This window comes from Amborella trichopoda, chromosome 13, assembly GCF_054954075.1.
Source record: "Amborella trichopoda isolate Santa Cruz 75 chromosome 13, AtrichopodaSantaCruz75HAP2 v2.0, whole genome shotgun sequence".
In the NCBI taxonomy this organism is placed as follows: Eukaryota; Viridiplantae; Streptophyta; class Magnoliopsida; order Amborellales; family Amborellaceae; genus Amborella; species Amborella trichopoda.
In genome coordinates this window covers 34,588,756-34,616,489 of record NC_142348.1, presented here as the reverse complement: position 1 = coordinate 34,616,489, position 27,734 = coordinate 34,588,756, and the positions used below count along the sequence as shown (strand labels likewise).

General features: G+C 37.3%; 1 protein-coding gene across 9 annotated transcripts in view; it reads left to right on the top strand.

Moving 5' to 3' along the window:
- Nucleotides 1-27,734, top strand: part of LOC18448995 (Molecular chaperone Hsp40/DnaJ family protein) — a 49,508-nt gene that overhangs the window by 6,367 nt on the left and 15,407 nt on the right. For 7 of the 9 annotated variants that reach the window (XM_011630553.3, XM_088855685.1, XM_088855686.1 and 4 more), the window contains exons 3-8: nucleotides 3,876-3,968; nucleotides 4,285-4,406; nucleotides 6,930-7,125; nucleotides 12,761-12,936; nucleotides 14,489-14,618; nucleotides 25,545-25,705. In XM_011630553.3, coding sequence (XP_011628855.3) covers nucleotides 3,876-3,968; nucleotides 4,285-4,406; nucleotides 6,930-7,125; nucleotides 12,761-12,936; nucleotides 14,489-14,618; nucleotides 25,545-25,705 — 878 coding nt within the window. Of the gene's footprint in view, nucleotides 1-3,875; nucleotides 3,969-4,284; nucleotides 4,407-6,929; nucleotides 7,126-7,882; nucleotides 8,806-12,760; nucleotides 12,937-14,488; nucleotides 14,619-25,544; nucleotides 25,706-27,734 lie in introns of those variants that run through there. The other 2 variants (XM_088855692.1, XM_088855691.1) reach the window with 2 other exon arrangements.

Below are 27,734 nucleotides of genomic sequence, written 5' to 3'. Positions count from 1 at the left end.
ATAGTTGTTGATTACTATGTTTGCATTTGTTAATTGTGTGGTTGATGCGTGCTAGAGTTTCTATTTAAAATTTTTTTAGTATCTTTTATGGATTTTCCTTATCATGCACAAAACCTTACATGTGCAACCCTTTTCTTATCTTGTAAATAATCAAGACAAAGAAGGCAAAAAGAAAACAATACTCTGGGATAGCTTTACTGCCATGTTCAAGAACAAGCCATGAAAGTAGACACATGATCAATGGTTGTACACAGTTGAAACCAGCAGAAAACAGAAAACAGACGGGGCATCTTCCAATAAAACATCCATATCTCCCAAACTAACCATGGGATTTTTCTGAGATCTCACAGGGAGGAAGTCTATTTAAAAACAAAGGAAGTAGGATACCTTGCACTAGGGAAAACTGTCATGTAAAGAACAAGCGGCTTGAATACAACTGATTTCTGTGGTCAAAATAAAACAACAAACAGGATTGTTGCCTAAGGTCACCCCTAGGGCTTCTTACTCCCCTTATTTTTTCCCTTGACTGATGGCACACCTGGTTTGAAGGCAAAGATCTCTTTCTCAAGGTTTTGGAGATTTAATTGCAAAGGAAAACGAGGTTTGTGTTACATCTCTCTCAAAAACTGCACCATATCCTTTCTCTTTCTTTCTACTCTTTTATTTTCACCGAAATTAACCTTGGGATTCTCTCTCTCCATGCACCTCCCTCTCAGTTTTTGGGCTGGAAAGATAAGATATGTAACAAGGGAAGAGGGGATGCCTTCCTACATACATGGTTTAAGGCTATGTAGGATAAAGTTCTTTTCCTCTTACTGCAAGTGAGAAAGCTGAGGGGTGAGAGAGATAAAATCTTAACCATCAAACCTAGATAAACAATCATGGTCCAAGGGTTGGAATTACACCTTCATCCTTGTAGGAACTTTCCTAACAACCTTCCAATTTAATTTGGATTGCACCTTCCTAGAAATCCATGTAACCTTAGAATCCAAATCCAAGTAGATCTTGTCCTAACTAATCAAACCCTTTTTAGAAAATGTTTCATAATCTCCTAGAACCTTTTGCATCCGAGTAGATCTAGGCTCCAACTCAATCTCTTAAAATCACTTAAGCCAAAAGGTTAGGAGACCCAAAAAGAGTCGGGCCTGCCACCCATGAGCTCCATATGTGGGCTCCACGTGGTACCCATTGGAATAGGCTCAATGTGACCCACGTGGCACACATGTGATGATTACAATTTTGCCATCCTTTCCTTTGTAATTTCCATGTGTGGTTCAAAAACAGAAATGTTGTTTCCAAAGATGTCCTTTCTTTAGAACAAATTTAGATTTTACAGAAAAATCCTCTTCTGATTAGACAACCTATAATACATGATTGAAGTGATTAAAACTACTTTTCTTTCTCTAAAAGCCGTGAAAGAAAAATCTAGGAAAGACCTCATATGAAGATTGAGCATGCCTTTGGAAGAAAGAATTCCTTCTCCATTAGGCACTCCTAGATAACACTCACAATTACTACCTACCCTCAAACTAACCCAATGAACCCATGACCCACAATTACCCAATGAACCCATGACCCACAATTACTCTAGTGCAACAGGCTCATGATTGACCCTTCAAAGCTAGCCAGGAAGTAGATAAGATTATAAGTTCACCAAGGATTGCATTGCCCTTAAAAACAAGTCTATCAAGCCAAGTAATGTTGTGATGACTTTTTCCTGCCTATCTCATGTACCAATAGAGGTAGTGTAGGGTCTCTCTTTTTAGAAAAACGAGAGTTTCGAGTTAAGGTCTTTGCCCAATCCAGGATTCTGACCAATACCAGGTCAATGCAGAAGTCATGCATGTATTCCTTGAAGAATGAGAGTTTCGAGTTAAGGTCTTTGCCCTTGGAAGCCCCATTCTTCACATAGTGGCTTGTACATCCACTAGCTGATAAACTTTAACCACCACTGGCCACAATTGACCTCGAGGGGGTATTGCGAACCCACTCCAACAGTTGCATCTTGGGATTAGAACTCATGCCTGTCCTATATGCGGATCTGACTCTATGAGCCTGAACCTAGACTGTAAAACCAAGGCTAGATTCCCAAAGCGCACTAACACACTTTGCTAGCCCGCTTGAAATCTTATAGAATTGCTGTCTGAGCAAGAGCCTGCTTATTATGAAATGTCATAAACGTCTCTAAAACACATAGAGCCCAATACTCCCACTAAAACCATGAATGTCGTAAGAACATGAATTCTAAAATAATAACTGCTTAATGGCCTTTAAATGGCTATAAAACCCTACAGAATGGATGTCACTTTTGTTGTTTCTCTTGGACCAATGCAAATTCATTATCATTTGCTCAATACGTAAAATATGTTTATAATCCTATGGGATATATATGTGCCTTAGAAGTGTAAATTGATTTTGTGCCATGTTATGTTGGATGTTTTGACTACTAAGTCTTCTGTAGTCTATGTTCATGTACTGTTTCGCAATGTAGAAGAGTATTAATACATACATACTGTTGAGAATAACAAGTTCATCCTTCCCTTATTGTGCAATTGAGGATCAAAAGTATATTTTATTTTTGGAATGTAATTTTTAGAAACTAACGATTTTAAATATTTTTGGGGTGTGGGTTTCAAGGATCGTCATTGCTTTTGTACGAGTATGGTTTCTAGGATTTGCGTTCACCTTGAGGCATTGCAATTGCCAGTAGCAACAGGGTTTGCTAGGTCCTTTTGCATATGATGGGAACTTGGCCTGTAAAGTTTTCATTGTCCGCTCCTTTTTCTGACCATCTTTAAGTTACTTGAAGGTTAGAGAGGTCCAAGTCACGGAACTGTGAACAATTCCACAAGTTACTGGTCATGGGTTGTATATCATCTAGTGAAACTGTATGCCTCAATCACGACCTTTTTAATGAGTTTCTTTTTTGCTTAGTGGTGGAAATTGGAAAGGGTGTATAAAAGTGTATTACTCTCCTCTGATTTGAAAAATCAGGTTCATTATGCTTCCAACTTCCTCGAATAAGTCCATTTTGTGGCACAATGAATCATGCTATCTCGATCCTGACTATTGTCTTAGGAGCATTTGGAGTAGAGGAATCTGCTTGTCATGGTGTAGGGCATCAGTGATCATCCAAGGAAAAGATAGAAGTTGGTTCTGGAGCATTGATCACCAGGAAATGCAATTGTGCTATCATTTTCTCTCTGGAGCTTTTACTGAAACTTGTATAGAAGCCATCATTTTTGATGTCTAGTGGATGAGATATTTCAGAAGACGTATCTCAATCTAAAACATTAAAAATGCTAAACCTGTTTATATCGGGGATCCTTTGTAAACCAGGTGTATTCTTCTGCTTTCCATGCTGTTTTGCAACACTATGTTGAACAGGGTAAGATGGACCTGAGCCGTTCATGTGACTTGCATATAATAAAACTCAAGAGTGGATGTTTCTTGAAGTTAATGCTTTATTTGTGGTGTTCGTTTGTTATTTTTCATGATAAAAATAGTAGTTCAAGGAGTCGTTGAGAATGCAACTGTGTCTCAATGTATGCATTTTGCTGCCTGACTTCTTGTTGGAAATCAGCTTTTACAGTGATATTATGTAGCTCTGTTAATTCATATTGTTTGCATTAGCAAGCATTAGGATCTGATTGTGTTTTGTTATATTGGTTGGTAGCAAGTTAGGACACTATAAATTTCTAAATTGTAGGATAATATCAAAATAAACTTGAATTTAGGAAAAAAGAAAGCGCAATGAATTTTTTCTTTGAAAGTAAAGGAGCCGACAAATTTTAATTTGGATCTTCTTCTGATCATATTCCTGAATGATATCTACTAATAATGTGTTCAAAAGTTCTAATAGTTTCCATTGGCAGGTGTTATCTGATGACAAGAAGAGGGCAATGTATGATCAGTATGGTGAAGCTGGAGTTAAGAGTGCAGTAGGGGGAGGAGCTGGAGCTTATACGGTATTATCAGAACATCGTAGTATGCCTATAACATGTGTTTATCTATGTTGGATGTCGATAAGGTTAACGATGTCTTTTGCCCTACGGACTATAAGGTTGCAGCATGAATTTTGGGAATAAAGATTTGTGGGCTGAGAGATTGAAGTTCTTGCATTGTTATGGACTGAATTCCCATTGAATATTCTAGTTGTCTATTGATTCCTAAAATTTACTGTAGACTTGGTGGTAGTTTTCATGCAGATTGTAGATAGCTCTTGCAGCATAGAATGTGTATCATACTACATCTTGGTGAATTCCTTGTAATTTTTGTTTGCAGACTAATCCTTTTGACCTATTTGAGACTTTCTTTGGTGCAAGCATGGGTGGATTTTCTGGTATGGATCAAAGTGCATTCAGAACACGGCGACGCAGCGGTGTTGTTCGGGGTGATGATTTACGGTGAGTTCTAGATTTAAAGTTATTAAATCTCTTTTTTGATTGACTGTTGTTTACTTTTTTCCTTTTGATTGATGAGCTATTTGTATTTGTTGATGGGTTGACAAGTTATTTTACTCTTATAAGGACTTTGTTTTTAATTGTCAACGTACTTGGTAACAAAAAGAATGGGAGGCAACCTATGGCAATATTCTTTGTACAAAATAGGAAACTCTGCAAAATGCATCTTCTGACAACCCGATTGTATGGACGGACCTGCAATTAAAATTCTCTGTAGTTGTTTGAACTTCAAAAGCTACTCCGTTTCATTGACTTTCATTGTTTATTGTATTGAGAGAGTCGAAAGGACCTCTTTTTTTTTTTCAACTTTTTCTTTGTTAATGATGCCATGATTATCTAAACAAGAAAGTAGAAAAGAAACATTCAAAAAACAAAAAAAGAAATGTAGAAAAGAACTTATGGCTTAATATCTAAACAAGAAACCTTTATGGCCTTTGTTTCATTTATTCACAAATCAAGAAAGGTTGGCTAAACCTTTGTCAACTGTATTTTCTATATGCTTGTGTATCACATGGGTCTCACAATGGTTCCCATTTGTTTGTTGTTTTTCTCTATTTCTTGGATGGGCTGGGGTTCAGACTTTAGATATTAGTGATTTGTTCTTATGCCCTCTTCCCCAGGACAATGTTAATGCTGTGGTCCTTATCAGTGATTAAATAACTTATTGACTTGGGCTTCGAGTCACCCTGAGCCACTCTGGCCCAACAGGGAGCTGGGTACAGATAAAAAACTGTGAGACTCAGGCGAGTCTCACTGGGTCATGGCCCTTCTGTGTATTTTCTAACAGAAGCTAGACCACCTTGGCCTACTGACTTGGCCAAGTCGCACCTCTTACTCTGGCTCAGGATCTGGACAGTCGTGCCCAAGTACGATTTTGATTCAGTGGTACTTATCCTTCACAACTGTGTATGACAGAAATAAGTACATTGCACTAATCAGTTTTCGGGATTTCCTACCTTTGTTATAAGTTTTGTTTGTCCAGTGTGTCCTTAAGGCTGGATATCTCTTTGTTTTGTACTTTCTTCTAATTAATACGCTTTTAATCATGTGTAGGAATGTGATCATCACATTATTCTTTCATAACTTTATTGCTATTTACTTGTAACTAGGGATTTAATGGTAGAACAGAAGATATCGGAGTTGAATGCTAGTTTCTTTATGAGAAAGTTTTGCCAGATACCGTCCGAACTCACTTTGTACAAGCCAAAGATCATCTAGTGGGTAGGGCTGGTATTCTACTAAACCACTGGCAAAAGATTGTTTGCCCTGGCTGAATTCTATTCTGATATTTCATTCAGGCCTCACTATCAATTCAAGGAGAGTAATCAGTTCATATTTTATTATCTTGTAGATTTTATTACTCGGTTTCTGGACTTCTTCAGTATGGGCTGTTTTGTAACCATACTGGAAGATAATATCTCCCCACATTCTACAGGACAAGATTGTTTATCATAATCTTTAGCTTCTCACTCTTTGATGATGATGATGCATCTTGGGCTTCTCATTCTTTTTCGAGGGAAAGATTCTGGATTTGCTACTGATGTTATGGGCCCTAAAAGTGGTTGCATGAAGAAACTGAAAATGAACTGATAGGAGGTTGAAAATTATATTTCAGAGACTGGCTGGCGTAGTCTTATGGTGGAGTTGGAAGCAATTCCGGACTCTCTCGTATTTCTTTTTTAAGAATGGATTGCTGGAGCTACCTCCAGCAATGGTGAGGGAAAACAAATTACATTTGTGGTAACTGGAAATTAAGTGTCATAAGAGAACTAGGAGTCATTTTCAACCTTTCTTCGAAAGGGTGTCTGGAGCTCTATCTGCCTGTGTTTTGTGTAGTGGAGATTGAAAAGGTTTGTAAAACTTTAAAAGATCGAGATTGATGGCCTTATTGCCATGATAGTACGTACTTACATGGCTGAATTGGGGAATAAAGGATTAAAAATGAATGGCATACTAAAGTTCTTAAGGTTGTAGAAGGATGAGAAAGTTAGGAGTGAAGGACTGTTGATCTCAGTGGTTCTCTTTTTCCTTTTTCATTTGCGATTGTCTTCATGTGTGTGGCTCTCCTTGTGACCTTGTCTGTTATGTTCATAACATGTTTTATTTGTTCATAAACCAAAATTTCTCAATATCCTGTGACCATTGTTACTGCATCTACTACCAACAACTATGCCTCAAACTTTGTAGCCACTTTATGATCTCTTCCATTTTGGTAGTGGGATGAACATGTCATAGTAAATTCATTCTGGACTGCTTTTGATCCTTGTCTGTTGCAGGTGGGGTATGCTACCTATGATTAGATTACATGTCACTTGCCTTGCAACTGTTTTAAAACTTCAGATTTTGTTTTATGTTTGACTCCGGGGATTATGCACTACTACATTTTAATTTATTTTAAAGTGCAACATGCTTTAAGTTATTGGAAAGTAGAGTTTATTTTGACCTAGAAAAATTTCTCTATTACAGCTATGACATGATCTTGGAATTTTCTGAGGCTATTTTTGGTGCCGAAAAAGAGTTTGAGCTCTTCCATTTGGAAACATGTGATATATGCTCTGGCACTGGATCAAAGATTGGTTCCAAGATGAGAATATGCTCAACTTGTGGTGGGAGGGGTCAAGTGATGCGTACCGAAGAAACACCTTTCGGTCTGTTTTCCCAGGTACGTATGTCATGTTTTTTATTTAGAAATGTGGTGAAGTTGTAGACTATTGTCAATCCAAAACTTACATATAAAATTAGTATTATTATTTGAAAAATCCTTCCTTTCAGGGAATGAAGTCATATTGACATAACCTAGAAGTCAAAGTAAATGGCGAAAAATGAAAATATCATCTTTCGAATCTTAATAATTTTGAAATTCAATATTTAGTTATATTTCAGCATTTAATTATATTGATGACGCATTATAGATTTTTTATATTATATTTTCAATGTAAAAAATTGATGTTTTTATTAAGGGTGTGGTTTGTATGTGACCGAGGCTCTAAACATTCAAAGTACATGACACCTTCAAATAGTGTACATGACACCTTCAAATAGTGTCGAAAGATGTAGTTTCAATACTGGAAATCTTTGTGATGGCCTGAAAATTTATTTTCATCTCTAATATGCATTACCAGATGCACTATTTCCAAAACTTGAAATTCATTTTTTCTCATGTCCATGGATCTTGAGTTCAAGATGATCAATTTGAGGATTTTTGGGCATTGAAACAACCTCTTCTAGTGAAATTTTTGAGGTGCATCAATTGTATAGAGCCTCGCACTTGTATAAAATTTTTCCTTTTATTAATGTTATACAAATAAAACTCAATTTTTATATCATATTTTCAATGTAAAAAATTTATGTTTTTATTAATGCTATATATATAAAACTCTTTTGTCAAGGAAGTAGTGATTCTTGTAAATTTCATCTAGTATATGGCAGGAAGTCTGTAAAACGAAATAAAGTGGAGGCCCTGCAATGAGGATGGGCTTGACCCATGGGGCCCTATTGGCAAAATGACATTGGAGGTTTGCCTCAGAGGGAGATTTATCGTGGAAGAGTGGTTAGGGAGAAATATGGGAAGGAGGGGTTTGGGTGGAAACTGAAACCGCTTTGTTGATTGTCAAGGGTGTCATCTGTGTGGAGGTCGCCAACACGATTCGGGTTGTAGAATGGCCACTGTAAGTTGTTCTCGAATGATGTCTGCTGTGGAGACAGTCGATTATGGGACAGATTCCCATGACTTGCATTCCTAGCCCTTAATCCCGAAGCAGATTCCCATGACTTGCATTCCTAGCCCTTAATCCCAAAGCAACAGTATGGGACTATTTTGAAAGGTCAAGTGAGGGTGTAGTTTGGTGTCCGGCTTTTCGAAGGAACCTGAATGACTGTGAGATGCATGATCTATGCTTACTACTAGCCTGCTTGAATGATCTATGCTCACTTCTAGCCTGCTTGAATGCAATATTTATCACAAGAAAAAGGATGGACAGATTGTTTTAGACGCTTGACCCGAAAGGTATTCTCTCTGTAAAGTCTTTTGCTAAATCCCTCAACTCTGTTGGTGCGACCTTCTTTCCCTCAGGACTGATCTGGGACATTCCTGCCCCAAAAGGGTGTTGCATTTTGGGTGGCTGGTGGTGATTATGAAGTCATTTACAGGGCACCACTTTCAGCACCATGGCTTGCAGCTCCCCAAATATATGTATGATGAATAGACAGGCCAAATAATGAAACCATCTTTTATTCATTGCAAAGTTTGCCCACACTCCATTTGAAACCAAACCTTACCACCCCCTTCCTTCTTCTCGCACCACCCCATACCCCAAAAAAAAAGATAAAAAAAAAAGAAAAAGGACAAAGATTTGAGTGTTCCCTTGTACTGTTTTGAAGTGCAGATGGAGGACTGGCACTTTCACATGTTATGGTCTTTGACCTGTCCTACTATGTTATGGGGTTTATGGAATGAAAGACACAAGAATATATGAGGAAAATATTCCAGGACAACAACAATGGGGGAAAGAACAAGGGAGACGACAAAGCGTTCGGCATAGAGCAGAATATATCTCTTCAGATGGGAGCCCTAGACATTGTGAGGAAGTCGAAGTGGCTATTTGTAAGACTCTAGAAAGCTAAATTCATGTGATGTGGGAGGCCTCGCCACATCTGAAGCTGAAGTTAAATTTTGATGGCAGTTCTGGCAATCTAGGACCATCAGGGGCAAGGGAAGTCACACATTCATTGTGGCCAAGTACTCTTTAAGTTATGTCAGTCCTGTGGGTTGTGAAGATAAAAATTTTGCTGATGCCAATGTGTTAGGTTGAAGATCTACTTTCACATTATGAACATAGGATTGTAGAACTTTGCCAATGGCCACTCGTACCAGAAGAGTTTATGGAGCATGACACCCAAAATCAGCGGAATGAGCCCCATGAAAATAATGGAGGGTATGAATGCCCGTCTTGATGGTCGCCATAGAATACTCATTGGGCCCTGTCTTGGCAGAGTCTAAATCCCTTCTCAATCGTCTCAAAGGCCCATGAAAATAATGGAGGGTATGAATGCCCTTCTCGATGGTCCCCATAGAATACCCATTAGGCCCTACCTTGGCAGAGTCTAGATCTCTTCTCAATGGTCTCAAATGCATCTCCTCTACTGCCTTCCACTCAATGCAGATCTTGGTGGAACGCGACAACAGCAATGTCATTGCATGGGCCTCCAAGATAGCACAGTTTCCATGGCACCTAGCTTACCATATATACTATCCATGCCGGGAGATGAGGATCACTTTCTGCCATGTGTTCGTACGGAAGCCAGCCAGGCTGCCAGCCGCTTAGCTAAGAAGGGGGCTCTGGCGGGGACTATCACGCAGCAGATTAACGATTAGACTTCTTCCCTTTCTTTTACTTGTTTGCTTCTCCTACTAGTGTGTGTCTATTCTCTGCTCCTTTCTCTCTCCTTCTTGACTTCTTCCTTCTCTCTCTAAAGCTTTTGCCGACCTTAATGTGTATAACTTATAATTAGCACCTTGTTTTTCCCAATTTGGGAACGAGCTCCTGACATGTGCGTAACCATCTTCTACAGATAGCTCCTGATATATGGGTAGTCTAATTTTGGTTTTCTTATAAATAATAATACATAACAGTCAAACTTTCCTCAAAAAGGGAAAAATGTTATATAAATTAATGTAGCGGCCCTATGCTATATTTATTACAAAGAATGAAATAAAATTGAATATTTTATTGATTAAATAAAATTGAATATTTTATTGATTATGACTTGTTGGTTCCTCTCTTTTGGGATGTTGAAGCCTTGACTTCTTATCTTGTTGTTGATTCTTTTCAAGATCAAAATCCCCTAATTCCTGGTACATCAACCTCTTCTCCATATTCTAGCATTTTCTCTTTCTTGATCCCATGCCACTTTTTATTTCTTCTTGTAAGTTACCTGCCCTCAAAACCAAACTGTAAACCAGCATTCTCATATTCAATCTGTCTCTTCTGCTGGATTGTAATTTCTGCCAGTCCAACTGACTAATTTCTCTTTAACCTTCACACCAGTCTCTTACAAACCCAACCCAGCTAGTCCATCATCTTCCATGTGTCCTGCGTCTACAACTCTACCACCCATGAAACCAGAACCTAATCTACCTTATTTGCACATTATCAGTTTCCTTTGAAACATTGTCCTTCCCCAACCATCTAGAATCTAGTTCCTCGTCCAAAAATTTGAGACTATTTGTTTCATTATCTCTTTAAGTTCATAGAGATCCCACCCAAATGCTTAATATCATAACCACTGAGCCTTTTTCATTATTCATCAAAAAGTCTCTTCCTAAATCTTCCTAGTCATCTTCTTCCCTCTGGACTTAAAAAATGCAGTGCGCTTTTCTTTCCATAAAGTTTTCCTTGTGCCCCAATTCCCATCCAAACTCCAGCATCAACTACCCAATATCTCTCTAGCTTCTCCTCTCTGCACTTAGAATCCTATTACTTCCTCCTCTTTTTCTCTATATATCAATCCCGTTCACACTAACTTGAACTTAACTTACAAACCTAGAGCTATTCAAATCCATCAACCTAGAGCTATTCAAGCCCATCATGTAGCTCTTCGTAGGAGCCACAAAGCTTGTTCTACATCCCAAATTCTATTTTTGTTGAATGTTATTTGACGGGTCCATATTGAAGGTCCTCACTCGTGGAGGATTGGTTGAATAAATTGGAGGAAATTCACAATATTTGCCATGACAGATGGGTGACTTTCGAACACATCCCAAGAGTGTGACTGATTATACTGATTCACTAGCACGGGCTGGTATTGCGAGAGGCATTGTATATGGGGCAGATGCCCTTCCCCCTGAATCCTTTTGATTTCCACCCTTCTCCCCCCCCCCCCCTCTCTTCTGAACTTTTTTCTCTTCTCTATCTTTGACCAAGAATGTCTACATTTGCCAACTTAGGAGCAACTTGATGCATTTGGTTTGTTTAGTGACATTCAAAAAAGTACTATTTTTGTTAATATTGTAATATTTTCTACTGAATATCATATTATAATTAATTGAAATTGGGATAATGTACATTACCTATGGATACACCGTCAAACACTTTATGATGTGAATATATCACATGATATTAACATATTCCCATGTGTACCTTTGAATACAACACATTATTTTATTGCATCAACATATTACACAATTTTACGTATTATTGTGGTCACTCTTCCTCACATATTACAATGACTGTTCCATTGACACATGAACATTGTACCTGCATAAATTGATGTATTGTGGATACCTTTCAATGTTATCAGCAGTGTGAAGGTATGCTAAATATAAAAGCATTTAAACAAACTTAGTTTTAGAAAACCTTGCAAGAAGAAACATGGAGACAATTAGTTCTTTTCCCATTGGAACATAACACTGCATAGGTAATATAAAAAAGTACAAATAACATTATTAACTGTCAAAAATATGAATCTTTGAATGGGATCAGTGTTAAAAAGATTGCCAAGCTGACTCAGTACTCACCCGAGTCAGTTTGGATAATAACCCTGGCGAGTGTAGAGGCCAAACCTCGGTAGTTGACTCAAGTCTCACCCTAAACCCCATTTGTTGCTAAAATTTCACTGGCCCAAATTGGGACTTGCTTGAATCGGACTGGGTGACTCAGGCTCGGGAACCTGGCAAGTCCGAGACAGAATCTGTGATTTTAAGCACTGAATGCGATTTAGTACATGAAATTTCTACCATCTAAATGGTACATGTAAACTAGCCTGACGTGAAAAAAATGACAAAATCACAGACAGATTTGGTGTTACGAGGGGGATTTACCAACATAAGCACTGTCACAGAAATAATGAGGTAAAAAATGTCATCAGTGAAATCTGGGAAGCCTTGATTCGTGCTGGTTGAAATCCTTGAAGAGCACTTATTCATCCATATTTTACTATCAAATGATTTTACAAGTACTATGATCCCATTGCATCACCATTAAAGCAACATTGACTATTTATTTTTGTAATAATCATCTTCATTTATACAATACTATACAGTTATTCATGAGAAAAAAGGGATTCTGCTTTGGTAAAAGGAATTTATATACTGTGATTTTGATATATACTAGGAAAAGTTAGAATACTAGTGATCCTTTTTTGTTCTTTCTTTGTACCTTTATATTGCGGTTGTTTTTCCTTCTCTATTTGATTGGCAAGATTGCAGCTTTGGATTTATGCACGTTTCACTTGCACCTGCGAGTGTCATTCTACACTTCAGTGTGCTAATTTTATTACTGAACAATGTTTACTTTTAGGTTTCTGTTTGTCCTAATTGTGGAGGAGAGGGTGAAATCATATCCGAGTATTGTCGGAAATGTGCTGGTGAGGGGCGTATCAGAAATAAGAAATATATTAAAGTTAAAGTCCCTCCTGGAGTGAATAAAGGAAGTACGCTTCGTGTGAGAGGCGAGGGTGATGCTGGACCAAAAGGGTATTGACATTTTTTAATTTTAATGTTCGTGTGCTTCTTTTCCGTAATTTAAATTTTATTAATCGACATGATTCTAGAGTTCCATTCCTACAGAGGTTCCATGTTGAAATTCAAGAAAAATAAAGAAAAAAGATAAAGGCAATATCTATCTAAATATTTCTGAAGAGGTAAAATATTTCCCTAGAGCAATATTAAATTTTTAGTGTTAGAATTCATCTTGAAGCAATTGATTTTCTAGAGGATTTGTGATGTTGTTTCTTCCATGGCTTCAAGAAATGAGGACGAATTGTCTCTGGTACATATGAACTTCCAGTTTCACAAAACTTATTTGCTTTTTCTTGATAATTGAGATTTTTCTTGATTAAAAGATACGACGGTCTATATGGATCTGCACAGAGAGCAGAATTCTGTAAGCTTATACAAAAAAGAATGAGCAGAAAGGCTGGAAATTCCTTGTGTACAGAGGGAAAGACTTTTTGTAGGAGTTTTGTCTTCCTTAATAAATGACGACATGTGATATTCTTCCTGTTACGAAGCTGTGAAATGTCCCTCCTCTACAGTTATTCATGTACGTGGAAAGACTTGTAGCATTTATGAATATCGTCCCTCCACCAAGTAGTTTAATAACTTGAAAAGACATGTAGGATTTATAAGCTTCTTACCTCTACAAAAGAAATTCATTTACTATGAAAATACATGTAGTATTTATGAGTTGTTTACATTTGTGTACATAGTAATTCGTTTAGAGTATTCAACTTGGATCAGTCATTCTTGAAAAGTTTATCTAAAATCATGAACCATGTAAAGGTGAAACCTATATACAATGCTTTGTTATATTATACACATAGGAGCATATCGTACATCCAAACTTGGCAGGGTTAACATGAGCAAGAATCATCAGTCATTCGTGAAAAGTTTATCTAAAATCATGAACCGTGTAAAGGTGAAACTTATATACAATGTCTTGTGCTTATACGCATAGGAGCATATCATACATCCAAACTTGGTAGGATCAGCATGAGCAAGAATGATAAATAATCTTTTAGAGATAAGGCTTGGTTTCTCCACCAATACGTATTACCTTCCTAATAGACTAAAAATATATAGTAACACGTATTGGACTTGAACATGATACATATCAAAATGACCCAAATTATTTTTTGATTGTTAAAATTGCCCAAACCAGTCGTCTATAGTAATAGAACAACTGCAATTGCTGATCACACCAATGATAGATTTAGTGATTCAACTGTTTGTACACCAAATGCCTGCCATTGTTAGCTCATATGGTATCTATAATGTTCTTATTATTATTCAGTGTTTGATGATGCTACTCCCATTGGCTTGTTTTTAATTATTTCATTTTGAACATCCTTGATGCTATGCATTTATCTTTCCTGTTACAATTGCAGGGAATTGCTTTTCCTAGTTTTATTTCAGTTAATATTTCTTCATGCTTTACTATAACAAATCAGACCATTTATTAAGTATTTTTTTGGATGGGATGGCGACCATGCACACTTCCATGCACTCGTTGTTTTCTTATAACCAGGGGCCCTCCTGGGGATCTTTATGTATACCTTGATGTCAAGGAGGTTGATGGGATTCAGAGAGATGGCATAAATCTCCGTTCTACTATTCCTTTAAACTATATTGATGTTATCTTAGGAACAGTCGTGAAGGTAAAATCTTTGCTTTCTATGTTATTTTTTCATTTGGCATGATGGGATTGGAATGCCTCAATTTGGACTTCTTGCTGTAAATACTTATTCCTATGATATATTATTGCATTTTGAATATCTGTAGTACTTGTTGAGAATGTAGAGTAAATATTTATTGTGTTTATATGAAATGTGATAGGCCTATGTTTGTGAGTATGAGGTTAAGTGAGAGGATTGTTGTGCAATTGAGTACATTCAATAAATGTAATGTACCTGTACTTTTAATTGGATCTTTAAACTTTGAATGAACTAGAATTTGCATAGATTCATACAATGAAGAAATGCTTTTTATATATGTGGGTATGATTAGATCAGGTTGCATACATGAAGACCCAAGACATAATTGTCAAAACTTCTGTGCTTATATCAGCTGATTTGAACTTGTAATAATTGATTCAAGAATTCAAATATTACTATAGCTAAATGGAAATCATATATGCTTGCCTGACAGTCTCATAATTAAAAGAACCATATCAGTAATAAAAAGAACCATATTAGTAATAAGGCTTAAGTAAAATAGTGCTTACAGTGGTGCTTTAATTATGGACAGCTGCAGCAAATAAAGGGCATTTTTTTCTCTTTAGTAACTTCTGTAGCAAATTGTGGTATTTGCAGTGTCTTTCAAATAAATGGGGTTCAGAAACAGGTTTTACTCATGAGAAGGGTTATGGTGCGGAACAAACATCTCATTGAAGTGTTCAACGGCTAGTTTTATTAGAAAGAGTACATTTACTCATGATTAGTGGTCCATCCAAACTTGGTTTAAAGGTATTCTATTTTAGGTTTTCATGATGAAAGTCACAACATGAGATGAATTTAAAACAGACGAACCCCCTCCCCCCTCCCCCCTGCCCACACACACAAAAAAAACAAGAAAAAAAAGAAGAAGAAAAACCACTCAATGAATTGGGCATCGAAAACCACCGTGGGGCATTTTTCCTGACCAAATTGACTGGGAAAAAGGAAAGTGTTAAAAATTGCCCTGAGCTTGTGACAAGTTTCAAACATTTCTACTTCAGCCAAGGGGCCCACAAAATCTCCTTGACTGTTTATGTAGAGCCTTCATTCGGCTCAGACATCCTAACTGAAATATCCTTTTTCCCTTGGACACATGCAAAATAAATTTTAGAACCTTTGGTTTATCTCTAATTATTTTTGCTGAAATGGAGGAAATTTCTAATAAACATAGAAAAAAGTTAGAAATTGATAGTATTAATCATATTTATTTTGATCTTCTAAGGAGGGGTCAAATCCACTCCTTGATTTCGTCCTGGCGTTCCGAACACGGGATCTTAATTCCAGGCGATTCCTTGATATTAAGGATCTCGATCTGGAAAATCAGAGATCTCGTTCGTATGTTAATAGGGCCCAGATTCCTATACTAAAAATCATCGTTTCATGAGCAAGCAGAACCGTGATTCCACCAACTTGGGATCGAGTTTCCTATGTTTTGGGTACGAGTTTTGGGTGCGAGTTTGAATGACACAAATTTTTTGTTCATATACAATGAAGTGTGGATGTCCATTTTTTTTATTACGTACAAACTTTCTAAATGCCATGATTATAGTTTATAGTTCACAACTTTATGCACCTTGTGAATTGTAACTTGGGCCTAGTTTCAAAGAAAGGCAATAAGAGAGGGCAAAGGGAGAAGGAAGAAATTGGATGAGATACAAGGGATAGTTGCGTTGCGATTATTTTGAGGAATTATGCCACGTAAAATAAGCTATACTTCTAGTTCATTGGGTCTTGTACATCTCCCTAAGAGCTTCTAACGCTGGATTGTTGGTTAACTAATGCGCTTCACACATGGGGTTGCCTTGTGCGTGATAGAATAACATATATGCTTGGAAATGTTAGGACTCTCTCGTATATAGGTCATTGAGCCCGGAGCAATCTTTGATGGAGGAGAGCTATAGGGAATTTTATTTAGCAATGCCTTACCTTTTTTCTTGTTTTACAAAAAAATAACGTGGCTATTTATTTTTCGGCAACTATTTATCACAACATTCTTAAATTACAAGTTTTTAAGACCAAATCGAATTCAATGTCATGAACCTTTTTTTTTTTTGTGGCAAAAATTCTAGGATAGAATACCAAATTCCAATCTACTTTATGAATTTGGAAAAAGTTAAAAATACTGTTAAATGGAACTCACTCCGAGATTACAAATATAGTGGACAATTCAACATTAAGAGCCTTGATCCTAACACATAGGAATGTGATCTCATCTGTTAAGTGATCCGCTCCTCAGCAGATGTGGAACTCAATCCCTAAAACTTAGGATTTTCATCTCTACATTTTCCCATCTACAGAACTCATTCTCTTGACCACATAACTTAGCGGCTTCCTCGCTCCACGTTTCTTCTTCCGATCCCAGAGATTTTTCACTCCGGCCCTTGGTAACTGTGGTATTGATTTTTCGCAGAGATAACCAATGTAGGTGCATGTATTGAGTTTAAGTTGAACTTGCATAGATTAGGCATACATTGGCAGATATTGAGATTTTGTCTATGAGGAAGAGACTTGGAGTATGGGGCCATTACTAATCCATTCAAACCTCATTTTTCTAGTTGATGACCCACACCCTCATGCTCATAGGGATTTTGCTTTTGTCATTGCTTTGGTTTTGAAAGAATATTAATAATCTCAGTCCAAACAATTTGTTGTTTATGTTTGAGAAAACACAATTCATTTATGTAGTCATACTAAAGTGCCATTATAAACCTTTGCTGTTGGATAATTGTATCATTTTCTTTGTGCTTCCTTTCTCCTTTTTCCTTGGGAAGAACGTCATCATCATCCGTTCATTTTATAAAGGTGGTGGACAATTCTTTTCATTTGTTGTTTCTCTTTTCTTGATACACTCATGATTGGTATAGAAATTTGGGGAAATGCATCGTGAATTTGATAATTCATAATGAAAGCAGCCACCATCTGTTAATTGAGTGATCCAGGAAACATTCCTATTGTTCATGAAGAAGTTGGAATATAGTGAGAGTCTCTTGGGTTGGGTAAGTTAGCTTTGGATATTTGGCTTCAAGGTATTATATAATGATGCAGATTCCAGGGTGCACAAATCCATTCAGGTGAAAAGTTATGCTCTCTGGAAGTGGTTGGAAAGTAATGCCATCTGGAAGCAGTCTGGATCACGTGGTGCAACAATTGCATATGTTTATTGTCTTTCATGATATTGGCCATTGAACTTCATATTGATGCACCAGGCCATCCTTCTAGTAGTCAAGACAATTCTTGTGGGCCTTTTGATCCAATTAATCCATCCTTTGAAGACCCTCTTTATGGTGATCCACATCCCAAGCTCGCAAGGAGGTCTAGGAGGAGAAGTTCGACTTTTTGAAGGAATTTATTTTTAGTTTGTTGCTGATTTTATAGTTTCTTAGTGAATTATAGTGTTTTAATTAACGTTAGGGGCAATTTAGGGATCTTTTATATTTTAATTTAAGTGACTTATCGGAGATTTTAATAATGTTTTAATTTAACTGGGAGTAGTGTTGGTCATTTTCTATCATAATGTAATGAAAGGGCTGGAAGCGTTAAGGTTTTTAATACTCGAGGCGTGAACAGTAAAAACAAGCTGTGACTAATAACATCAAGCCCTAACTAGGGTTTTGGGGTCACTTTTTTTTGCAAGGGAAGCTAGATCCACTCCAATTTGGCCTGTTTTGGTGGTCTATTGAACTGTTTTGTCTATTTTCTCGATTTTTCTGCATTAAAGCCTAGGTTTTCTTCGAGAACAAGCCAAGTCTAGGTTTTGTTGATTTAAGGCTAAGATTTGCCAAATCAGCCTAGAACTTATTGGTTTCAGCTAGGTTTTGTTGGTTCTCTGCTGAGAGTTTGTGATTAGAGTAAACCTATGGCAACAATAAGAGGTCAAGGCAGGAGAATTCATATGGTTCCACCTCGTGATGAGCGAGCTCAGGAGATAGAGTATCTGAGACAACAATCAAGAACTTACAAGGCGGCTTGCAGACCGATCGTTGGCAAGATGAAGTTTTGTCTATCAAAGACAATGTTGAGTACAACCATTTTCACCATCGTGTTTTTTGGGATAAGTTGAGTGAAGAGGAATATGATCGGTGGTATAGGTGGCACTCAAAATCCTTAGATCTAAAAGTACACATTCCTGATTTCGAAGGAAAGTCATAGCCCGACGACTTTATAGACTAGTTAAACACAATAGAGAAGGTCTTTGATTACAAGGATGTGCTAGAGAATAAAAGGATTAAAATTATTGCCATTAAATTGAAGAAAAGTGCTTAAGAGCCCGGGCTTAATTGGTTAGCTCCAGTGATATAAAACTCGGCGAAACGGACTCCCCCGGTTCCACATGGGAATCGGTGACCCCATGTCGATTCCTCTAAAAAGCGTAGACTCGCCCGGTTCTAGAGAATCGTCGGTATTGGACAGTAAATTGTTTGCATGATGTCATAAATTGCGATTTTGTACAGTAAATCGCATGAATGACATCATAGAACGAAGTATGAAGTCACAGATCGACGAGTCACTGGATGAGGGCATTTTTGTAGCTTAGTTTAAAAATAGGGACTACACGTGTACCTCAAGTTTGGTTAGGCTACCCCCCTTTTTTGAACATGCTAACGATTGAGGTGTTGAGGAGGTTTTTACTTCTTCGATGTGGGATTTGAACACGGTGATTTAACGCTGAGATGTTAATTCAATATATACCATTATTATAGAAAATAAATCAACACTCGGTGACGTTGTGCAGTTGGTTATCACTTATGATTTCATCTTGGACGTCCTAAGTTCGAACCTCTGGGCCGTTATCCAGCGTTTTATTTTTGTCTTAAAAAAAAAATGAAAGGAAGAAAATAATGTCATCAAAAAAAATAAAATGAAGAAAATAATGTCATAAAAAAAATTAACGGGAAAAAAAGCGTTTTATTTTTGTCTTCAAAAAAAATAAAAGGAAGAAAACAATGTTATAAAAAAAATTAAAAGGAAAAAGAACATTTTATTTTGTCTTAAAAAAAAAATAAAAGGTAAAAAAAAATAAAAGGTAAAAAAAAAAAACAAAAAAGGTAATACAACATCTTCTTATTTTTCTTGTCAAAAAAATAAAATAAAAGGTAATATAACAAGTATTTCTTGTCAAAAAAATAAAATAAAAGGTATAAAAACATAAAAGGTATCTTGGCAGCATCATTTTCTTATTTTTCTTATAAAAAAAAAAAAGTAATGCAACAAACAACAAAAAGGGTAATACAACATCTTCTAATTTTTCTTGTCAAAAAAAAAAAAAAGGTAATACAAGTATCATAGTATTCTTCTAAAAAAATAATAATAAGGTAATGGAACAAGTATTTCTTGTCAAAAAATAAAAGGTATTTCTTAATACAAATACAACCTAGGAATAAATGGTCTAATTATTATTTTTTATTTTTAAACATGGTGATCTTTAACATAAATTTAAGAATATTAATTCAAAGATAGGGTTCATACAATGAGGCCATTTGAAATCTCTCTCTCGCTACTAACAATCTCTTCCACTAAATTTATTCTAGAAACCTAAAAACTTAAATTTTTGAAAAATTAAAGTGTTATTTCGAAAATTGGTATGCATTCTAATAATTTCTACATTGATAACCAAATCTTTTATTTTATTTATTAATTTATTTGCATTATAAATCATGTAATGTACTATTTTTATTACAAGTGTCAATAATACATTTTAAATGAGATGATATTATAAGATATTTTGGATTTGTTATTAGTTATATAATAAAATAATTATAAAATGTGAACCAACAATTTCAATTTTAGTATATAATATTATAGTAAAGTAGGTTGTAATAATTTTGGATTATAGTTAGTTAGGTTGTAATAATTTGGGTTTTTTTTAGCGGATTAGGGTTTTTCGCCAATTCGAGATTTTAGTGGCGATTTTTTCATCGATTTAATCCATTTTTATTGTAGTTCATGTATGATTATATACTATATCCATGATAATTCTATGATTTTTCTTTTATGTGATGCAAATTTAATGATTAACATAAGTTCATACAGGGAAAGAACATCTCAATATTCGTAATTAATGAAAAAAATGAAAGTTGATAATGTAGTAGCCCCATTTCTTATTGGATTATTAAAAAACAACATTTATAATGAATTTTAATATTTTTTTTGGATTTTTTTAAAGCTTAATCGGACTGATTCGGTTGATTCCCAATCCGGATCGCTGATTCACCGTTCTGGATGGGTTTTTGGGGTGCCCGAACCGGGGCACCGATCCGTTTTGTAAACCACTGGTTAACGCTTGACGATTTGCAATGCTACGTCCTAGGCTCAATTCCTACCAAGGGTAGGGGTCCTCTCCTCACTGGCTCACCCAAAAAAAAAGAAACAGCTGAGAGCAAGACGAGAAAGAATAGCAAAACCTAAAATTAAGTTGTGGGAGAAGATGAAGAAAAAGATAAAGGAAAAATATCTCCTTGAAAATAACTTATAGTCTTTAGATCAAAAGATGCATGTGTTGCACCAGAGGTATAGATTGGTTGATGAATACATAAATAAGTTTCACCTTTGACTGCTTGTAGTGATGTGATCGCGCAGGAGGTGCAGACCTTTACCAGTTATGTGAATGGACTATGCCAATCAGTTCAAGATGTGGTAGTTTTGCAGCATTATTGGACCCCTGATGAGGTCTATAACCTTGTAAAGAGGGTTGAAATTCAGCAGAAGTGGCCCTCGAATAGGTGGGGTGCGGGTGAAAATCGGGAAAGTAGGGGAGCAGCCTGTGGTGGTGATTTTGGAAGAAAAAGCAGCGTGATAGGTGCTGGTTCGACATCTCACACTAGTAGAGCGACCAACCAGGAAGGTGCCTTGAGCCAAAAATGGGTTGTTTCGGGAGTCCGGCACCTCGAAAGTAGTGTTGGTAACAACATTTAAGTTCTACAAGCGCTCAGGCATTGGGCATGTCTCATCACAATGCCCAAATTGCAAGTTTGTTAACCTTTCTGAGGAGTTTTGTGACGAGGACAACGAGCACTCTTTTGAAGGTGATCCCATCCACAATGCTCCAGTTGATGAAGAGGACCCAGAAGTGACCTATAGCACATGGGGAGGCATTGGTGATCTGGCGCAACATGATTACGTCTTGGGTTGTGGAAGAAAATGACTGGATGTGCACAAACATATTTCATACACACTGTATTGCATATGGGAAAGTGTATAATCTAATCATCGATAGAGGGAGTTGCCAAAATATAGGTTCTCAGGAGATGTTGACAAGCCTTATAAAATTGTGTGGTTCAAGAAGGCCGCTGAGGTAATTTTTTTTAAATGATGTCTTGTTTCTTTTTCTATTGGAAAAACATACAAAAATAAAATATGGCGAGATGTAGTGCCTATGGACGCTTGTCATTTGTTGTTGGGGAGACCATGGTAGTATGACAGGCATATCATTCATGATGATTTTAGAAACAATTACTCTTTTGTGAAAGATTGAGTTAAAGTGATTTTGGGACCCTCTAAGATGGAAATTGCTTCAAAATCAGAAGAGGGCACAAATGTCTATCTTTGAAGGAGTTCATGAAGAATTTGGGTGAGTCAGGTGTGTTGTATGCTGTGGCACCAGTTGAAGAAAAGCCCATTGGTTCAATTCCTCCTAAGCTAGAGACATTGATGAGGGAGTTTAATGGTGTCATGCCTTATGACCTTCCCTAGGGATTACCTCCTATACGAGAAATCTAACAGCACATTGACCTCATCCCTGGTTCTAGACTTCCAAATAAAGTAGCATATAGAATGAGCCCTAAGGAGCGTGAGGAGATACAGAGGGAATTCTCAGAACTACTGTAGAAGGGGTTTATCAGGGAGAGTATGTGTCCATATGCAGTTCCGGCATTGTTGATGCCCAAGAAAGAGGGTTCCTGATTTATGTAAATTACCATAAAATACAGCTTTCCGATACCGCTCCTGGATGACATGTTGGGCATGTTGGTAGGGGCTATGATTTTCACTAAACTAGACTTGAGGAGTGGTTATCATCAAATCAGAATCAGGTCGGGTGATGAATGGAAGACAACATTTAAGATGTGGGATGGATTGTATGAATGGTTGGTTATGCCATACGAGTTATCAAAGCGCACCTAGCACCTTTAAGAGACTCATGAATCAAGTCTGTAAGCCATATACAAGAAAGTTTGTGGTGGTATGCTTTGATGATATCTGGTATGCTTTGATGATATCCGCACATACAACACTACTGAAGGGCAGCATTCAGACCATCTAAGGTGCGTATTGGAATTGTCACGAGGGGAGCAACTGTATGCAAATTTGAAGAAGTGTGAATTCATGACCAGCAATTTGATTCGTATTGGAATTGTCACGAGGGGAGCAACTGTATGCAAATTTGAAGAAGTGTGAATTCATGACCAGCAATTTGATTTTCTTGGGTTTCGTGGTTTCCATTGAGGGAATCAAGGTGGATGAGAGAACGGTGGCAGCAATAAGAGAATTGCCAACCCCTAACATTATGAACCGTGCGTAGTTTTCATGGGCTGGCCAATTTTTATTGACTGTTCATTAGAGGATTTAGCACCATCATAGTACAACTCACTGATTGATTCAAGAAGGGTTCTTTCAAATGGACCACAAAAGCTGAAAAGAGCTTTAGGAGGATTTAGTAGGCCCCTGACTGAGGCACCCATGTTAGCATTGCTAGACTTTGATAGGATGTTAGTGTTGAGCCAGGAGGGCAGATCAATCGCATATTTCACCGAGAAGCTGATTGATATGTTCCGACGTTACTCCACTTATGACGTGGAATTTTATGCAATCATTCAGGCTTTAAGACACTAGCATCATTATTTTATTTAGTGGGAGTTTCTTTTATTTTCAGATCTTGAGGCGCTGAAGTATATTAATGGGCAACATAAGCTGAATAGCCGGCATGCTAGGTGGGTGGCATATTTGCAGGAGATTACCTTCATGATTCGTCACAAGGCTGGTTGTCAGAATAAAGTTGTGGATGCCTTGAATCAGAGAGCGTCACTTTTGACCATATGGCAGTTGTGGTGACAGGGTTTGAGTGCCTGTGTGACTTTTAGGTTGATGATGACAATTTTGGAGAGATTTGGCCACAATGCCAAGGTGGAGTTGTAGGAGTCGGTGTGATACAAGATGGGTTTCTCTTCAAAGGGAATCCACATTCCTGCTGGATCTCTTAGAGGTCCTTATTTCAGAGATACATTGTGGGAGCCTTGGGGGATACAAGTCATTGCATTGGTGGAGTCCAAGTTCTATTGGCCTTAGTGGCTGGCATGTGGAGAGGTGCAAAGTGTGTCAAGTTGCAAAGTGGTAGTGTCAGAACACAGGTTTATATTCTCTACTTCTCATTCTCAAGGCAGCGTGGGAAGATGCTAGCATGGACTTCATATTTATTGTGGTTGACAGATTTTCAAAGATGGCGCATTTCATTGCTTGCAAGAAGAATCTAGATGCAACTCATGTGGCCAACTTATATTTCCATGAGTTGGTGAGACTTCATGGAATTACCAAAATGATTACATCAGATAGGGATACCAAGTTTCTCAGCCACTTTTGGGGAACTTCATATCGCAAGATGGGTACCAAGCTACAATTTAGCAGAGCTTGTCGCCCACAAACTGATGGTCATACTGAGGTGGTTAACCGAAACCTTGGTAACCTACTTTGAAGCATAGTGGCTGAGAAGAAGAGACAACAAGATTTTGCTTTGCCACAAGCGAGTTCACTTTCAACAGTTCCCGTGATAGGTCAGCTGATAAGAGCCCATTTGAAGTCATTTATGGGCAGATTCTTGCCCATATGCTGGATTTGACTCCTCTATGAGCTAATGGGGAAGGACACTTAGATGCTGACATTATGATTAGCACATGAAGGATGTCTATAACCTGGTTGGAGCTAATTTTGAGATTGCCTCTACCAAGTACAAGGATGCTGCAGCTAAACATAGGCGATTGAAAGAGTTTTAAGTGGGCGATGTGGTGATGGTTTTTTTAATGCAAAGATAGGCATCCTATGAGTAATATAACAAGCTGAATAACAAGAAAGACCGTTTCGAGTGTTGAAGAAGATGGAGAGTGCCTATAAGATTGACCTTCTGGCTGAGATTGAGACCTCAAATGTGTTCAAAATTGTCGAGTTTTTCAAGTACCATGGACCCAGAGTGGCAATAGAAGAACAGCGGAAGTCAAAGTTGAGTTCTATGCAACCGGGGGAGAATGATTCACCAGACATTCTTTTACCTAGTCAAGACAATTCTTCTGGGCCTTTTGACCCGATTAGTCCATCCTTTGACAAACCTCTTTATGATGACCCACATCCCAAGGTTGCAAGAAGATCCAGAGGGGGAAGGCCAATTTTTTGAAGGAGTTTATTTTTAGTTTGTTGCTGTTTTTACAGTCTCTAAGTGATTTCTTGTGATTTAATTAAAGTTAGGGGCAATATAGGGATCTTTCATGTTTTAATTTAAGTGAAGGGACTTATGGGGTTTTTGTATAATGTTTTAATGAAGTGAGAGTCTATTACTCTCAAAAAAAAAAAAGAAATCTCAAAAAAAAGGGTCTATTATAATTTGATAAAAGGGCCTAGAGTATTAGGTTTCTAACACTTTTGGGGTGTGAACAGTAAAAAAAAAGCTGTGAATAGTAACATCAAGCCCTATTTAGGGTGTTGGGTCACGTTTTTACGTAAGGAAAGCCATATGCACTCAAATCTGGTATGTTTTGATGGTTTATTGTATTGTTTTGTCTATTTTCTCTATTTCCTACATCGCATATGCCATATTCTAGTTTCTCTTTTACATGTCTTTCACACTTGCTTGCTTGATCCATAAACATAAAATGGCTCTTTCTTTATCAGGTAAAGACAGTCAATGGTATTGCTGAAGTTCAGATTCCACCTGGTACCCAACCTGGTGATGTAGTTGTATTAGCAAAGCGAGGTGCACCTAAGCTTAACAAGCCATCAATACGTGGTGATCATTTGTTTACCATTGACGTCATCATACCAAATCGTATCAGGTAAAGAGTTCTTGAATATTGTGTTTTAATAATGGAATTTACTTTTAATATGTGATATTTAATAACATTTCCATGATGTGGATGATGGAAAAGGCATGAATATCTGGCACATGGCAAATAGTATCACTTGCTAAAATTCCTTCTAATTGGCGAAAGGAAAATGTTTCAGTAGGTTTTCATTATAGGCATTAGGCATTATCCTATATATCAGATTCATCATTCACAAGAGCATTTTAAAGACAACAGTTGCTACTATGAATGCATTGTGATTTCATCACAGCAGTTTCATGAATTAAGTAACCTAATAATGATGTGTACATATGCTTTACATGCATTTATTTTTGTATATGTTCCTTTACAACCTAACTAAAGAGTCACCCTTTGTGTTTTTATTTTATTTTATATATACATCATAATTAGGTTAATTAATGAAACTGCCGTGATGAAATCACAATGCATTCATAGTAACCACTGTTGTCTTTAAAATACTCTTTGTGAATGATGAATTGATAAATATAGGATAATGCCTAAAATTATATATATATATATGGAAGCATCTACGCAACGCCTATTGGAACCGCAACGGATGGCGCCGTCTGTTGCGGGTCCGTTCAATAAACCGCCACGGACATGGCAAGTCCGTGGTGGAGGCGAAACATTATAGCATTTCGCCTATAGGCATTTTTTAGGTTTTTCATATATATATATATATATATATATATATATATACAAAGAGTCACCCTTGTGAATTTTATCTTAGTCTTATGGCATCTTATGGTCAACCACTACATGCATGCATACATCATGGTTGAACAGCACTATGGCTCAGCCATATCCCATCTGATCTCTGAAAGTTAAATAATGCTTATTCTTGATGAATACTAGGGTCTGTGACCTTTGTATTGCACCCATGCTGCTGTAGCAAGGGGAGGGGGGGATCATCCTAGCAAGAAACTTCTCCACTACACCTCGGGTTTCACAAATAATGCTATCTAGTTTCAATCTTTTTGTTTGTATTTCTAAAATATGTTTGAATTGCTAAAGGCAATGTTTGAATATGCCAACTCCTGCACAAGAGGGATTTATAGTGTTTCTTGAATTGTTTCCCAATGTTTCTCATTCAAGTTTCCAGGTTCTTTTATTCTTTTCAACATAACAAATAATTAAATAAACTCCAAATTATACCATAATGACTATGCATTGATGAAACTGTTTCAAGCCATTGGATAATTTGAATTAATGTTGATATATCAAGACTTAGATTAGGAGTCTATGATGATTGAGGCAGCCTTGTCATTAAGGCATTTGCTTTGGGATGATATCTGCTGGCCAAAGTGCTGAACATCAGCACGCTCCATATTGAATTGGATTCCAGTGCGGTCAGGGATGCTATACACAAAATGGGTCTTTGGCTTTGGCATGTCGACACTTATATGGTCAAATATTAGTTCTTTTTAGAATCAATGAGAATGGAGCATTAATTGTAGGTCTTGAGACCATTCTCCTCCATCAATTGGGATCATAGCAGGTCGACTTCTAAAGTGCCTTAGATGTTGCAACCGTGCGCGATGCCCCGTTAGAGGAGTTCGTGGAGGCAGCAGAAATAGTGGTGGTCTTGGACCTTCACGGGGAGGATTTTGATGATCTGCTGAGGCCATTTGAGGAACTTGCACATGAGGTGCGCCAAACCGGGTTTGGTTCCATGAGAGTGACGGCTTGGAGCTCGGAGTGAACAACAAGAGCCCTTTCCATAACCATGGGAGGCAGTGTTTCAAAAAGCGCTAGGCGGCACCTAGGCTGTCGGGGGGTTCCAGGCCGCCCAACGCCTAGGTGGGCGCCCAGAACCTGGGCGGCCAAGTAAAAAAATATTTTTTTTGGATTTTCTCTCTCTAAAATAGCCTCTGATGGGTTTTAGGTTTCAAATGAACCTAAAACCCACAATTTTGCGCTTTTAATATTAAAATATGACCTTAAAATACCCTCACAGAGCTTCATTTCCAACCCTGGGTGGGGTGCAGGCCCTGGGCGG